The 16,721-nt window shown below is 45.9% G+C and overlaps 1 protein-coding gene across 4 annotated transcripts in view; it reads left to right on the top strand.

The window, feature by feature from the left end:
- ZNFX1 (zinc finger NFX1-type containing 1) overlaps positions 1-15,813 on the top strand; it is a 30,960-nt gene extending 15,147 nt beyond the window's left edge. For 2 of the 4 annotated variants that reach the window (XM_012467427.2, XM_012467429.3), the window contains exons 7-14: positions 2,146-2,260; positions 3,910-4,157; positions 5,616-5,755; positions 6,599-6,753; positions 7,109-7,254; positions 8,132-8,242; positions 9,548-9,643; positions 12,185-15,813. In XM_012467427.2, the coding sequence (XP_012322850.2) occupies positions 2,146-2,260; positions 3,910-4,157; positions 5,616-5,755; positions 6,599-6,753; positions 7,109-7,254; positions 8,132-8,242; positions 9,548-9,643; positions 12,185-14,632 (3,459 nt within the window). In that variant the 3' untranslated portion in view covers positions 14,633-15,813. The remainder of the gene's footprint in view (positions 1-2,145; positions 2,261-3,909; positions 4,158-5,615; positions 5,756-6,598; positions 6,754-7,108; positions 7,255-8,131; positions 8,243-9,547; positions 9,644-12,184) is intronic. The other 2 variants (XM_012467425.2, XM_012467426.3) reach the window with 1 other exon arrangement.
- The last annotated feature ends 908 nt before the right edge of the window (positions 15,814-16,721 follow it).

Raw genomic sequence — 16,721 nt, 5'->3', positions numbered from 1 at the left:
TTTAATTTTTAAAATTTTATGCAAGTCATATTAAATGTTCCAGTTGCCCAGGGGGATGCCAGTTTGCAGCCTATGAACTTTTTTTTAAGCACTATGTTTCTTTTTTAATTTTTTTTAACTTTTATTTTGATTTCAGGTGTACATGTGCAGGTTTATTACGTAGGTAAACTTGTGTCATGAAGATTTACATCGCCTAGATATTAAGCCTAGTACTCATTAGTTATTTTTCCTGATGCTCTCCCTCCTCCCACACTCCACCCTTCAATAGGCCCCAGTGTGTGTTGATCCCCTCTGTGTAACCATGTGTTCTCATCATTTAACTCCCGCTTATGGCCAAGGTAGGCAGATCACCTGAGGTTGGGAGTTCAAGACTAGCCTGACCAACATGGAGAAACCCCATCTTTACTAAAAATACAAAATTAGCTGGGTGTGGTGGCACATACCTGTAATCCCAGCTACTGGGGAGGCTGAGGCAGGAGAATTGCTTGAAACCGGGAGGCAGAGATTGCAGTGAGCCGAGATGGCACCATTGCACTCCAGCCTGGGCAACAAGAGTGAAACTCTGTCTCAAAAAAAAAAAAAAAACTCCCACTTATAAGTGAGAACATGCAGTATTTGGTTTTCCATTCCTGCGTTAGTTTGCTAAAGATAATGACCTCAAACTCCATTCATGTCCTTGAAGAGGACACGAGATCTTGTTCTTTTTCATGCCTGCATAGTATTCTATGATGTATATATACCATGTTTTCTTTATCCAGTCCCTCACTGATGGGCATTTAGGTTGATTAGATGTCTTTGCTGTTGTGAATAGTACAGCCTATCAACTTTAAGGAAATTACTTTTGATTCTTTTTTCTTTTGAGATAGGGTCTTGAGCCCAGGCTTGAGGGCAGTGGCATAATCATAGATTACTGCGGTCTCTGTCTCCTGGGCTCAAGCAGTCCTCCCACCTCAGCCTCCTGAGTAGCTGGGATTATAGGCACATGCCACCGCACCTAGCTAATTTTTTTTTTTTTTTTTTGAGATGGAGTTTTGCTCTTGTTGCCCAGGATGGAGTGCAGTGGCACGATCTTGGCTTACTATAACCTCTGCCTCCCAGGTTCAAGCAATTCTCCTGCCTCAGCCTCCCGAGTAGCTGGGATTACAGGCATGCACCACCATGCCCGGCTAATTTTGTATTTTAAGTAGAGACAGGGTTTCGCCATGTTGGACAGGCTGGTTTCGAACTCCTGACCTCAAGTGATCCACCTGCCTCAGCCTCCCAAAGTGTTGGGATTATAGGCATGAGCCACCGCACCCAGCCTTTTTTTTTTGTGTGTGTGTGTGTGACAGAGTCTTGCTTTGTCACATAGGCCGGAGTGCAGTGGCACAATCTCCACTCGCTGCAACCTCTGCCTTTCAAGTTCAAGCAATTCTCCTGCCTCAACATCCCAAGTAGCTGGGACTACAGGCATGCACCACTATGCCCAGCTAATTTTTTTTTGCTTTTTGTTTTTTTTGAGACTGAGTTTTGCTCTTGTTGCCCAGGCTGGAGTGCAATGGCACAATCTCATCTTACCACAACCTCCGCCTCCTGGGTTCAAGCGATTCTCCTGCCTCAGCCTCCTGAATAGCTGGGATTACAGGAGACTGCAATAACGCCCAGCTAATGTATTTTTAATAGAGACAGGGTTTCCTGGTTTCCTCCATGTTGGTCAGGCTAGTCTTGATCTCCTGAACTCAGGTGGTCTGCCCACCACAGCCTCCCAAAGTGCTGGGATTACAAGCGTTAGCCACCGCGCCAGGCCTAATTTTTGTATTTTTAATAGAGATGGAGTTTTCCCATGTTGGCCAGCCTGGTCTCGAACTCCTTACCTGAGATGATCTGTCTGCTTCGGCCTCCCAATGTGCTGGGATTATAGGTGTAAGCCACTGTACCGGGTCTTTTTTTTTTTTTTTTTTTTTTAAAGACATGGTGTCTTACCATGTTGCCCAGGCTGGTCTTGAATTTCTGAGCTCAGGCAGTCCTCCTGACTCTGCCTTCCAAATTGCTGGGATTACATGCATGAGCTACCATGCCCCAACCTGCTCTTGATTCTTTGAAGAGGCCCTGCCTTCACATTGGTTGTCATAGAATCCTCACAAATGATCATTCTTTTTTCCTTAGGATAGTGAATGGATTTGCTTCCAGCACTGGAAGCATTCCATGATGCTGGAGTGGCTAGGTCTTGGTGTCGGTTCTTTCACCCAAAGTGTTTCTCCAGCAGGACCTAACAATACAGGTAAGAAGTGCATGTCTTCCTAGAATCACACCTTAGGTAGAATATGGTAAAGACCAGAACAGTGATATTTCAGAATAATTCCCAGAATAAATAAAGACCTGTGAGTCATTCAGAGAAAGACAAATAGCTTAATATAAGGAAAATAGATAAAAGATTTTTAACAGGCACATCACAAAATAGGAAATCTTACTGTTCAATAGATACATGAAAAGTGCTCATTAAAAACTAGAGGAATTTAAACCACAATGAGATACTATTACATATGCACCAGATTGGCAACAATTGGAAGTTTGGTATAACCCCATGTTGATGAGAATGTGAAGCAATGGAAACTCTGATGCACTGCTGCTGGGGATATTTAAATTTGCATAACCACTTTATGATAGCAAAAAATCAGAACTCAAATGTCTGTCAACATTTCTTCAGTGGATAGATCAATTAAGTCAATTCAGATAATGAAATACTGTACAACAGTGAAAGGAATGAATCATAGCATATACAGTAACATATATGAATCTCAAAAACATGCTGAATGAAAAAGGCAAATTGGCCAGGCATGGTGGTCCATGCCTGTAATCCCAGCACTTTGAAAATGCAAGGCAGGAGGATCATTTGAGCCCAGTAGTTGTAGACCAACCTGGGAACATAATGAGACCCTGTCTTTACAAAAAAAAAAATTAGCTGGGTGTGGTGGTCCATGCCTGTAGTCCCAGCTACTTAGGAGGCTGAGGGGAGAGGATGGCTTGAGCTGGACGTTGAGGATGCAGTGAGCCATGATTGCAACTCTGCACTACAGCCTGAGTGACAGAGCAAGACATGATCTCAAAAAAAAAGGCAAGTTACAGAAAAATAAATACTAGACAATGTGTTAGAGAGATACAGTATAAATGTGGTAACATTGTTTTCATTTAAAAAGGAAATGAGCAATATAAAATTCAGGTTAAGACTCACAAAGGTCTTCAAAATATTCGGTAGTTTTCTTCTTAAATTGGGTGGAAGGTACCTGGGTATTCATTTTACATATTTTTATTATCCTTTATATTACATATTTACATTGTATGCCCTCCATTGTATATGTATTTGTTTTAAGTAAAACCTTTCTTTCTTATTTTATCTTTTTTTTTTTTTTGAGATGGAGTCTCGCTCTGTTGCCCTGGCTGGAGTGCAATGGCAAGATCCCGGCTCACTGGAACCTCCGCCTCTCTGGTTCAAGTGATTCTCCTGCCTGAGCCTCCTGAGTACCTGGGACTACAGGCGTGCACCACCACACCTAGCTAATTTTTATATTTTTAGTAGAGACGTGGTTTCACCATGTTGGCCAGCCTGGTCTCAGACTCCTGACGTCAGGTGATCTGCTCGCCTTGGCCTCCCAGAGTGCTGGGATTACAGGCATGAGCCACCGCGCCCAGCTAAAACCTTTCTTTGAAAGGCATACATTCATATGATTTTTTTAAAATGTAAAACAAGAAGTATATAAGGATACCTAAGTCTTTCCTAACTCTCTTCTCATTCCTTCTAGTTTCTGTTCTCAAAAACACTCACATAAACCCTTGATAGTGTCTTCATGCATCTGAGCTCTTATAGGTGCCGTCTTCTGTCCCTTAGCTTCAAGAGTTTCCATCTTTGTTCTGCCTGTTTCTCTCTCTTAGCCCAGGCAGAAGGGGAGGAGGAAGAAGAAGGGGAGGAAGAGAGTTCGCTGATCGAGATTGCAGAGGAAGCTGACCTGATTCAAGCAGACCGGGTAATAGAGGAGGAAGAGGTGGTGAGGCCTCGGCGGCGAAAAAAGGAAGAGAGTGGAGCAGACCAGGAGCTGGCTAAAATGCTTCTGGCCATGAGGCTAGACCACTGTGGCCCTGGGACAGGAGCTGGACGGGAGCAAGCAATAGGAGAGTGGCAGGTAAACTCACTTCCTTGGGTTGAAACTGGCCTGAGAGTGTTCTGACCACTTTTTCCCCCCACTTCTAATACAGTATATTCACTTCATCATTACAATTAGCTAAGTACCCATATTATAGCCTACACCTGGTATGAGATGGGTGTAATTCCCAAGGATATAAATATTACAGTTCTTCAGAGGGCCTCTGGCAAGAAATGCCAACTTAGAAAGACAGGAAGCAGGTAGCCAAGTGCTTCTGTAGAACTCTGGGAAGAATGTAGCATATAAGAGTCAGGTCAAACAGTCTCAGCACTTAATACCTTCAGGAGTGTTACCTTCTTTATTTCAAATGAGTTTGTGAACATGTACCAAGATTTTAGAGGATTAAAGTAAGCAATGAATCAAGACCTCCAGGCTGGTTGGAATATTCCCCCTTCACTCACCTTGGAATTTGACACTTCTCTTAAAGCCAGAATTTTATGAATTCCCAGATGTCTTCATATAGCTTTCCCTCTGTTCCTTCTGGTAGAGCCTAGTGGTCCTCGGTATTTACCATGCATAACTATGATGATCGAGGATTAGAGACTCAAAATAAGAATTTGTAAACCTTATGAATGATTTAAGAACTTTCAAGGGCAACTTTGGATGCAGTTTTCACCTGAGTGCTAGCTTTGCACCTGATCTTCTAGTTCGGTTCAGCATCACTATATGTGGTGAGTGGAGTCATGATCTCAATTCTTAGAAACATGGATTGAGCATCTCCCAGGGGGCATCAGGAAAGGTTAATTTGTTTGGTTTTGAAGCCGGGGAGGGGGGCAGATCTTTATGTAGTGACATCTGTCTGACTTGCCAGTTCTTCTAAAGGTTCATAGCCTCAGGCTCAGTGACAGCCAGAAAAGAGTGCTTTCTCACCACTTGTGGTGCTTTCCACCCACTTGTTAAAGGTACTGTGTTGATCCGATGGCATTAGGACCGTTTTAGCAGACCCTGTGCCAAGTACTGTGCGAAGCACCAGTTGCTAGGCACTGGTTGTAGAGCATTCAACAAGAAAATCCTAACCCCGTTGATGTTCATGGCATACATTTTAGGAACAAGCAACAGGCTATGGTCAAAGCTGTTTAATGATAACTAGTGCTAACACTAGTATAAATGCTTTCCATGTATTTACTCCTGACCAGCCAACAATTCTATAAAGAGATACTATTTAGAAGGTGATACTGAGGGACACAGAGGTTAGGTAACTTGCCTTAGGTCCCACAACCTAGTAAGAGGTAGAGTGGGACTTTGAAGCCAGGCAAACAGGCTCCAGAGTCCTTGTTTACCACTACAGTGGAAGAACTGTGGGGAGAATGTAAGACACTTGACATTAATCAGAGATGGCAGCCCTTCTTCTTATGTGCTATGGCCCCTACCTTGGGCTTAAAACCAAGCCTGCCTCTGCTCAGGCAGTATTGGTATTGATGGTATTAATGTCTGCAGACCCAGCGCAACCAGAAAAAGAAAATGAAAAAGAGGGTGAAGGATGAGCTTCGCAAACTGAACACCATGACTGAGGCTGAGGCCAGTGAGATCGAGGATGTTTGGCAGCTGGACTTCAGTTCTCGCTGGCAGCTTTATAGGTACTGTGTTTGGCACCCAGCCAACCCATGTAATTTCCCCAGGGAGTTTTTCCTGTTCCTGGAACATTGTCCACTTCCAAGACCTTCAGTGATGTTAACTAATTATTGATTGAGCACCACCACTGAGCTGAGTGATAGGGATACAGCCATGGGATAGAATAGACATTAGCTCTACCTTCATGGAGCTTAGAGCCTATCCAGGGTAACAAATTAATCACATAATTCCACAAATTAAAAAGTTACAAATGGGCATAAAAAGTCAGAAAGGAAAGAACAGAGAGATAACAGGCAGAGTGACTGACTCACACCTGTAATCCCAGCACTTTGGGAGGCTGAGGCTAGCAGATCACCTGAGGCCCAGGGTTCAAGACCAGCCTAGGCAACATAGTGAGACCTCATTTCTACAGAAAAATTTTTTGAAAAGAGTAATAGCCATTGGAAAGTTTTACGGCAATTAGTGACATCATCAATTTTGCTAGTAAAACAAACACTCTATGGAGAATTAGAGGAGGAGGAAAATTAGGCAGGGATGGTGCAGCGAGAATTTATGAGAAATTCTTCCCGAAGTTTTTGATGTCTCTTTATTCTCTTCCCATAGTTAACCTTTCTTCTTTATCTCACCCCTTTCTTTAGTTCCTGGCCACTCTGCACATCTTTTTGTTGAGCATTTTGGATTCTTGGGTCCCTGTATATCTGGATCTCTTTGTCTCTCTGTATATCTCTCTGTTTGTCACTATGTTCCTCAAGGGTCCAAGGTTCACTTCATATACTGGGCATACTGAAGGGGGTTCTTCCACCTTCTCAAAGATCTTGTGGTTTTCCTTGGTTCTTCCCATTCTCCAGGCTGTGGCTACAGTTGTACCAGGCCGACACCCGCCGGAAGATCCTCAGCTATGAACGCCAGTACCGCACATCAGCAGAAAGAATGGCCGAGTTGAGACTCCAGGAAGACCTGCACATTCTTAAAGATGCCCAGGTTGTAGGAATGACAACCACAGGTAAGAAAGTGTGGAGGAATTTACCTATTGCGTCTAAATTCACTTCTTGTGCCAGGTTATCTAAGGACAGGTAAAGAGAAGCTTCGTTAGAAGGTTAGAGGAAAATACCATGAAAAGCTACTGAAAGCACCTGTATTTTGAGAACTCTTGGTGAAATTCACTCGCTTTCTCCTGCTGAGTTTGAAACTCCAACAATGACCAACACAGCTTTAATGTTCTGGAGACCACCCAGAACACTACAAGGGCTAGTCACTGATCCAGGTTCAGGGAAAATACAAAAGCGGATTTCCAGAGGAATCCCTGTGGGTCCTTTGCCTCAGCTCAGAGGAGTCTTACTCTTCTTTTCTCACTTGAGGTGCTGCCAAATACCGCCAGATCCTACAGAAGGTAGAGCCGAGGATTGTCATAGTGGAAGAAGCTGCTGAAGTCCTTGAGGCCCATACCATTGCCACATTGAGCAAAGCTTGCCAGCACCTCATTCTGATTGGGGACCACCAGCAGGTAAAACAGAAGTCCCCCCTATCCCCCATAAGATGAGTTGGCTCTCTGTGGGGGTAGGATTATAAAGGAGGACCCTGGCCTCTGCTTCAACAGTCCTCAAGCTTGTAGCTTTTTGTGATTCTCTTGCCTTCACCTCCCATATTCAATCTAAGAGCAGGTGCTATTAGATTTGGGGTATATTTTAGAGGCAACATCATCTATTTCATCCATTTCCTCTGCTATTTACCTAGTCCACCATGGCCTCTCGAAGTGGACTGTATTACAACAGTATGCTCCTCGGTCTCCCTGCTTCCATTTTTGCTACCCTGTAATGCACTCTACATAAAGGAGCCAAAGTGAATCTAAAAAAAAAAAAAGTAGATAATATCACACTCCAACTGAAAACCCTCCAGTGGTTTCTCATTGCACTTACATAAAAATCAAGCTTCTTCCCAAACTAAAATGCAAAGAAAAAAAAAAAAAAATCAAGCTCCTTAAAGTGGCCTACAAAGGCTTATTGATCAGGCTTCCGCTTATTTCTCTGACTTCATCCCATTTGCTCATGGTGTCCCACTCTGTCCTTTCCACTCCCCCTTATGGCTTGCTTTTCAAATGACTGAAGAACTGGCAACCTCCTTCATGCTAGTGTCTACTCAGATGTCACTGGTCAGAGGCCTAGCTAGAAAAAACCCACCATGGGGCACTCTGTCATATCACCTTTAGTTCTACTAATCCTTAACCCTTGTCATTATTAATCCTTAAACTGTGAGTACATGGAATAGTGCATGGCACACAGGAAGCACTTGAAAAACATTTGATGATTGATTGGATGGATGGAAGTATGGATGGTTAAAAGACTTTATCAATAGAGAATCCTCAACCATGTTTCTCTTCTCAGCTGCGCCCCAGTGCCAACGTGTATGATCTGGCCAAGAACTTCAACCTTGAGGTGTCCCTTTTTGAACGGCTAGTGAAAGTAAACATTCCCTTTGTCCGTCTGAATTACCAGGTGAGAAGCTGGGCCTCTGTCGTTACCAAATGCACAGGGGAAAGCTCCTGGAAAGCTGCCAATTGCCAGCAAAAGAGGTCTCATATAAATAAAAATAATATAGTACTAAAATGACTCTTGTCACCCTTTTATTTTCTGTTTTAAAACACCACAAGAAGCCAGGTGGGGTGGATCACCTGAGGTCGGGAGTTTGAGACCAACCTGATCAACATGGAGAAACCCCGTCTCTATTAAAAATACAAAATTAGGCCGGGCGCGGTGGCTCAAGCCTGTAATCCCAGCACTTTGGGAGGCCGAGGCGGGTGGATCATGAGGTCAAGAGATCGAGACCATCCTGGTCAACATGGTGAAACCCCGTCTCTACTGAAAATGCAAAAAATTAGCTGGGCATGGTGGCGCGTGCCTGTAATCCCAGCTACTCAGGAGGCTGAGGCAGGAGAATTGCCTGAACCCAGGAGGTGGAGGTTGCGGTGAGCCGAGATAGAGCCATTGCACTCCAGCCTGGGTAACAAGAGCGAAACTCCGTCTCAAAAAAAAAAAAAAAAAAAAAAAAATACAAAATTAGCCAGGCATGGTGGCACATACCTATAATCCCAGCTACTCAGGAGGCTGAGGCAAGAGGATCGCTTGAACCTAGGAGGGGGAGGTTGTGGTGAGCTGAGATTGCGCTATTGCACTCCAGACTGGGCAGTTACTTTTTTCAAATAATAATCTCTATCTCTAGATTTTCTTTCTTTCTTTTTTTTTTTTTTTTTAAAGAAAAGTAGAGGCTGGGTGCAGTGGTTCACACCTGTAATCTCAGCACTTTGGGAGGCAAAGACAGGCGGATTACCTGAGGTCAAGAGTTAGAGACCAGCCTGGCCAACATGGCAAAACCCCATCTCTACTAAAAATACAAAAAATTAGCCTGGTGTGGTGCCTCACGCCTGTAGTCCCAGATACTTGGGAGGCTGGGGCAGGAGAATCGCTTGAACCCGGGAGGCAGAGGTTGCAGTGAGCTGAGATGGTGCCACTGCACTCCAGCCTTGGTGATACGTCTCAAAAAAAAAAAGAAAAATAGAGACTAGGTCTCACTATGTTGCCAGGCTGATCTCAAACTCCCGAGCTCGTGATTGGCCTCCCAAAGTGATGGGATTAGAGATATGAACCGTCATGCCTGGCCTTCCCTAAATTTTCTAACAGCAACCTCATGTTTAAAGAAATTGTCCGTGTGTCCTCTTGTGATTCCTCTTGCTTTCACCTCCCACATTCAATCTAAAAGCAGGTGCTATTAGATTTTCTAATGACATACATGTGTTGTTTCAGCACCGCATGCGCCCGGAAATTGCCCGCCTTTTGACCCCCCACATTTACCAGGATCTGGAGAATCATCCCTCTGTTCTTAAGTATGAGAAGATTAAGGTGAGTCTGTCTTACCCAATCTTTCTTGGATGGTTTCAGCAACCTAAAAAGGCTGTAATTTCCTCAAGATGAAAAAAGCCTTTCAGCAGCCGGGCACGGTGGCTCACACCTGTAATCCCAACACTTTGGGAGGCCAAGGTGGGCGGATCACTTGAGGTCAGAAGTACAAGATCAGCCTAACCACCATGGTGAAACCTTGTCTCTAGTAAAATACAAAAATTAGCCGGGCGTGGTAGCAGGCACCTGTACTCCCAGCTACTCAGAAGGCTGAGGCAGGAGAATCACTTGAACCCAGAAGGTGGAGGTTGCAGTGAGTTGAGATTGTGCCACTGCACTCCAGCCTGAGCAGCAGAGTGAGACTCCCTCTCAAAAAAAGTGCCTTATGCCTTTAATCCCAGCACTTTGGGAGGCTGAGGTGGGCGGATCACGAGGTCAAGAGATCGAGACCATCCTGGCCATGATGAAACCCCATCTCTACTAAAAATACAGAATTAGCTGGGTGTGGTGGCACGCGCCTGTAGTCCCAGCTACTTGGGAGGCTGAGGCGGAAGAATTGCTTGAACCCAGGAGGCGGAGGTTGCAGTGAGCCGAGATTGCGCCACTGCACTCCAGCCTGGTGACAGAGCAAGACTCTGTCTCAAAAAAAAAAAAAAAAGCCTTTCAGAAGGGAATAGAGCCAGCTTTTTAAAAGCTGGTTACTAGGATGAAATTGAAATGCGGACCTGTGTTTTTTAATTCCAACTCTGCCAGTTAGTAGCCATGTAACTTTAAGCAAGTTATAGAAGAATTCTGGCCACGCGTGGTGGCTCATGCCTGTAATCCCAGCACTTTGGGAGGTCAAGGTGGGTGGATCACGAGGTCAGAAGATTGAGACCATCCTGGCCAATATGGTGAAACCCCATCTCTACTAAAAATACGAAAAAATTAGCCAGGCATGGTGGCACGCACCTGTAGTCCCAGATACTCGGAAGGCTGAGGCAAAAAAATCTCTTGAACCCAGGAGGTGGAGGTTCCAGTGAGCCGAGATTGCACCACTGTCCATTCTGGGCAACAAGAATGAGACTCTATCTCAAAAAAAAAAAAAAAAAAAAGAATTCTGTTGGCCAGGCATGGTGGTTCATGCCTGTAATCCCAGCACTTCAGGAGGCCAAGGCAGGCGGGTCACCTGAGGGTCAGGAGTTCCAGACTAGCGTGGCCAACATGGTGAAACTCCATCTCTACTAAAAATACAAAAATTAGCTGGGTGTGGTGGCAGCCACCCTGTAATCCCAGCTACTTAGGAAGCTGAGGTGGGAGGATTGCTTGAACCCAGGAGGTAGAGGTTGCAGTGGGCCAAGACTGCACCATTATACTCCAGCCTGGGCAACAAGAGCAAAACTCCCATCTTAAATAAATAAATAAATTCTGTCAGCTGAGGCCAAGAGTTCAAAACCAGGCTAGGCAATATAGCAAGACTGTCTCTATTTAAAAAAAAAAAATTAAATTCTGAATATTAGTTTCTTCTGGACAATAAGAATAATGGCTCCTGCCATATCCCATTACTGTATGGAAGGAAGTAATGTATATAAAGCAGTCAGCACAGTGGAGTGCTCAGTAAGTTAGTTGCTCTATCGTCATCATCATCATTGTATCACTGCTTGTTCTTTCAGCTATGATGGTTGGATTGCGGTTGCCTGTTTTATCTTTTATTTATTTTTTTGAGACGGAGTCTCACTTTGTCACCCAGGCTGAAGTGCAGTGGTACAATCTCAGCTCACTGCAGCCTCTGCCTCCTGAGTTCAAGTCATTCTCCTGCCTCAGCCTCCTGAGTAGCTGGGATTATAGGTGCCAGCCACCACACCTAGCTAATTTTTGTACTTTTAGTAGAGATGGGGTTTCACCATGTTGGCCAGGCTAGTCTCAAACTTCTGACCTCAGGTGATCCATCCACCTTGGCCTCCCAAAATGCTGGGATTACAGGTGTGAGCCACTGCACCCAGCTGGCTGTTTTAAATAATATCAAACAAGTATCTTGAAAACTGAAGTAGACATAATTATTTTCATATTTTCTGTGGCCCCAAAACAAATCACACAGTGACTTACTAAAGAATTAAAGAGGCCGGGCGCGGTGGCCCAAGCCTGTAATCCCAGCACTTTGGGAGGCCGAGGTGGGTGGATCACGAGGTCGAGAGATCGAGACCATCCTGGTCAACATTGTGAAACCCCGTCTCTACTAATACAAAAAAATTAGCTGGGCACGGTGGCGCGTGCCTGTAATCCCAGCTACTCAGGAGGCTGAGGCAGGAGAATTGCCTGAACCCAGGAGGCAGAGGTTGCAGTGAGCCGAGATCGCGCCATTGCACTCCAGCCTGGGTAACAAGAGCGAGACTCCGTCTCAAAAAAAAAAAAAAAAAAAGAATTAAAGATAGTGATGTTAAGGGGACAGAAAGCCTTCCAACGTCTCTCTCTGGAGCAGAGACAGTGACCAGTACGTGTGAAGAGAGGAAGAAAAACAAGTACCATGAGTGAACCTTTTAACCTGTCACTTCTTTTCCCTGTCAGGGGGTGTCTTCCAACCTTTTCTTTGTAGAACACAACTTTCCTGAACAAGAAATCCAAGAGGGCAAAAGCCATCAGAACCAGCATGAGGCTCACTTTGTGGTAGAGCTGTGCAAGTACTTCCTGTGCCAGGAATACCTGCCCTCCCAGATCACCATCCTCACTACCTATACTGGGCAGCTCTTCTGCCTGCGCAAACTGATGCCTGCCAAGACATTTGCTGGCGTCAGGGTCCATGTTGTGGACAAATACCAAGGGGAAGAGAATGACATCATCCTCCTCTCACTAGTTCGAAGCAACCAAGAAGGCAAGGTGGGTTTTCTGCAGATATCCAACCGCATCTGTGTGGCCTTGTCCCGAGCCAAGAAGGGAATGTACTGCATTGGAAACATGCAAATGCTGGCCAAGGTGCCCCTGTGGAGCAGGATCATTCATACACTTCGAGAGAACAATCAAATAGGCCCCATGCTCCGGCTCTGCTGCCAGAACCACCCTGATACCCACACCTTAGTATCCAAAGCTTCTGACTTCCAAAAAGTACCCGAAGGAGGCTGCAGCCTGCCCTGCGAGTTCCGGCTGGGCTGTGGGCACGTCTGCACCCGTGCCTGCCACCCTTATGACTCTTCACACAAGGAGTTCCAGTGCATGAAGCCATGCCAGAAGGTTATCTGCCAGGATGGGCACCGGTGTCCCCTTGTTTGCTTCCAGGAGTGTCAGCCTTGTCAGGTGAAGGTGCCCAAAACCATTCCTCGGTGCGGCCATGAACAAATGGTCCCTTGTTCTGTGCCTGAGTCAGATTTCTGCTGCCAAGAGCCTTGCTCCAAGTTTCTGAGATGTGGGCACAGATGCAACCACCCATGTGGTGAGGACTGTGTGCAGCTGTGTTCAGAAATGGTCACCGTAAAACTTAAGTGTGGGCATAGCCAACAGGTAAAATGTGGTTATGTGAAAGACCTCATGTATGGTCTGCCAGTCACCACCAAGTGCACCACCAAGTGTGGCACTATCTTGGACTGTGGGCATCCTTGCCCAGGCTCCTGCCACAGCTGCTTCGAAGGGCGTTTCCATGAACGCTGTCAGCAGCCCTGCAAGCGCCTGCTGATTTGCTCACACAAGTGCCAGGAACCATGCATCGGCGAGTGCCCACCCTGCCAGCGGACCTGTCAGAACCGCTGTATCCACAGCCAGTGCAAGAAGAAATGTGGGGAGCTGTGCAGCCCCTGTGTGGAACCCTGTGTCTGGCGCTGCCAGCACTACCAGTGCACCAAACTCTGCTTTGAACCCTGCAACCGACCCCCATGCTGTGTGCCTTGTACTAAGCTACTAGCTTGTGGCCACCCCTGTATTGGTCTCTGTGGGGAGCCATGCCCCAATAAATGCCGGATCTGCCACATGGATGAGGTCACCCAAATATTCTTTGGGTTTGAGGATGAGCCTGATGCCCGCTTTGTGCAGCTGGAAGACTGCAGCCACATCTTCGAGATGCAAGCTCTAGACCGCTACATGAATGAACAAAAGAATGATGAAGTTGCCATCAAGTTGAAAGTCTGCCCTATCTGCCAGGTGCCCATCCGCAAAAACCTGAGGTATGGAACTAGCATAAAACAGCGGCTAGAAGAGATTGAAATCATCAAGGAAAAGATCCAGGGCTCAGCAGGGGAGATAGCAACCAGCCAGGAACGGCTGAAGGCCCTGCTGGAGAGGAAGAGCCTCCTCCACCAGCTGCTTCCTAAAGACTTCCTGACGATAAAGGAGAAGCTAGCCCAGAAAAATCTGTCGGTGAAGGACCTGGTTCTGGTTGAGAATTACATCAGCTTCTATGACCACCTGGCCAGCCTGTGGGATTCCCTGAAAAAGATGGATGTCTTAGAACAGAAAAGAGTGAGGACTCGACTAGAGCAGGTCCATGAGTGGCTGGCCAAGAAGCGCTTGAGCTTCACTAGCCAGGAACTAAGTGACCTCCGAAGTGAAATCCAGAGGCTCACGTACCTGGTGAACCTTCTGACCCGCTACAAGATAACAGGGAAGAAGGTGAAAGATAGCATAGCAGTAGAGGTCTGTAGTGTCCAGAATATCCTTGAGAAAACATGTAAGTTCACCCAAGAGGATGAACAGCTTGTGCAGGAGAAGATGGAAGCTCTGAAAGCCACCTTTCCCTGCTCTGGCCTGGGCATCTCAGAGGAAGAGCGAGTGCAGATTGTCAGTGCCATAGGTTATCCTCGCGGTCACTGGTTCAAGTGCCGCAATGGCCATATCTATGTGATTGGCGATTGTGGGGGAGCCATGGAGAGAGGCACGTGTCCTGAGTGTAAGGAAGTAATTGGTGGCACAAATCACACTCTGGAAAGAAGCAACCAGCTTGCTTCTGAAATGGATGGAGCCCAGCACGCTGCCTGGTCTAACACAGCCAACAACCTGATGAACTTTGAGGAGATCCAGAGGATGATGTAGGAAGATGGTACACCGCTGCCTTTTGCCCTGGCCACTGAATGACTGGGGCCAACTCCCTTATGAAGGAACTGAAGTTTGTTTTTCATCATCATCCTTTCTAGTCTTTGCACCTATTTAAGGATCCACTTTTAGGGCTTGCCCACATTTGTTTCTAGATTTACCCCTGCGCTAGAGTAAGCACTTTATTTCCAGAACTAAGAGCAAAGATCTCGCCTCTTTTTTCTCTCCTGCAAATTAGTGAACATACTCCCTCAAAGATGTTTGGGGCTTCCACCTAGGGCCAGCCACCTAGTGTTATCTCTGGGTCTTTACTTGGTCAGATATGTCTTCTACAGTGTTCCCCAGGAACAGAGTATGAGCTCATTGACACTGACCGATTCTAATTGCCAGGCCCTAATTTGCAGCCTAACTCTTATTATTATAATAAACAGAGACCTAGAGTTACTTATGACTGCTTATCCCTTAAAGGAGCACAAGACCCACTCTTTTCCTCCTTGGGCACCCTGTCTTTAGGAAATGGAGGCATGTGATAAGACGAAGATTTCAACTCACCCCGACCCAGTTACATAGTCACAGAGTGGGGAAAATATGACAGCCCACATCTGGGGGCTTATGCAGCAGGCCCAGGTCATTTCCTGTAACCTGCACTTTGGCATGGTGGAGGTTTCTTTACCTGCTCTCTGACAGGTTTGGTAGCACTGCTGGTTACTCCTAGGCCCTGAAATCCCAAGTGTGATCCTTCATTCCAACACTCCCTCTTGCAGCTTTTGCCTGGGTAGGGCTAGCATGCCAGCAGCTTCTGCAGGCTCCAAACCCAGGCCAGAAGCCAGACCCAGGCCTGCTGCCTGCATCTGCATCCCCTCAGTCCAGTGTTCCTTAGAACAGACATTTAGGTATCTCAGGTCCTTTCTAAGTGTCCCTTTCCTATGTATGTATTTCCTTTTTTTGTCTTTACTATGCACTTTAGCTTGTAAAGCCAATTAAAACGATGATTGAGAAAATCGGTGGTCCACGTGTATCCTCAACTTGAAGAAGCACCTCAGATGGCCAAAGACAGTGAAGACGGGGATAGGGCAGGCACTGTCTACAGTGAAGCTGTGATTTTGTTTTTGTGATACAGGACTTTTATTTAGCTGGTGAATTAATCATTTTTACCCACGATAAGAAACATTTCTTTAACCTGTACAAAGGGGTATACTTGAAGTTTCCTTCTCCAGAAGCAAACACTGTTCATTCCCTGAGTCCTCCTAGAGATAATTTATGCACATGCAATACATATCCCTTGGGGCCAGGCACGGTGGCTCTCAAATCTGTAATCCCAGCACTGTGGGAGGCTTCAGTGGGCAGATCTCCTGAGCCCAGGAGTTCAAGACCAGCCTGGGCACCATGGCAAAACCCCATTTCCACAAAAAAATACAAAAATTAGCCAGGTGTGGTTGCTCACATCTGTAGTCCTAGCTACTCCAAAGGCTGAGGTGGGAGGATCACCTGAGCCTGGGGAGGTTGAGGTTACAGTGAGCAGTGATCAAGGCACTGCTCTCCAGCCTGGGCAAGAGTGAGACCCTGCTTCAAAATGAAAACTAGTTCCATACTTGGCTTTTTTAGCCTAATGACCTTTCTGTAAAATGTATTAAGACAGTAAGTCTGAACTGGACTCCATCACACAGTTGCGCCATCATTTTCTGAATTGGACCCTCTGTTGGTGACTTACGTGCACCCTGAATGAATAGCTTTGAACACACTTTTTAGTATCTAGGGTATGTGCTACTGGATAACTTACCATTTTTAAGCTGGGGGTGGGGCAGTAAGTACTCCCTGAAATTATAAACTATACACACTTTTCCCAGGTGGGCCCCACAGCCTTCATCTCATTCTGAGTCAGAAAAGGAGAACCAACATTCTACCAGGCACAGTGGCTCATGCCTATAATCCCAGCACTTTGGGAGGCCAAGGTGGGTGGATCACCTGAGGTCAGGAGTTCAAGACCAACCTGGCCAACATGGTGAAAGCATGTTTCTACTAAAAATACAAAAATTCGCCAGGTGTGGTAGCAGGTGCCTGTAACCACAGCTATTTGGGAGGCTGAGGC

The sequence above is a fragment of the Aotus nancymaae genome, unplaced genomic scaffold (assembly GCF_030222135.1).
Source record: "Aotus nancymaae isolate 86718 unplaced genomic scaffold, 86718_ANA_hifiasm-v0.15.2.pri h1tg000029l, whole genome shotgun sequence".
Lineage (NCBI taxonomy): Eukaryota > Metazoa > Chordata > Mammalia > Primates > Aotidae > Aotus > Aotus nancymaae.
Note: the sequence above shows the minus strand (reverse complement) of the source record. Positions and strands in the feature narration are given on the sequence as shown.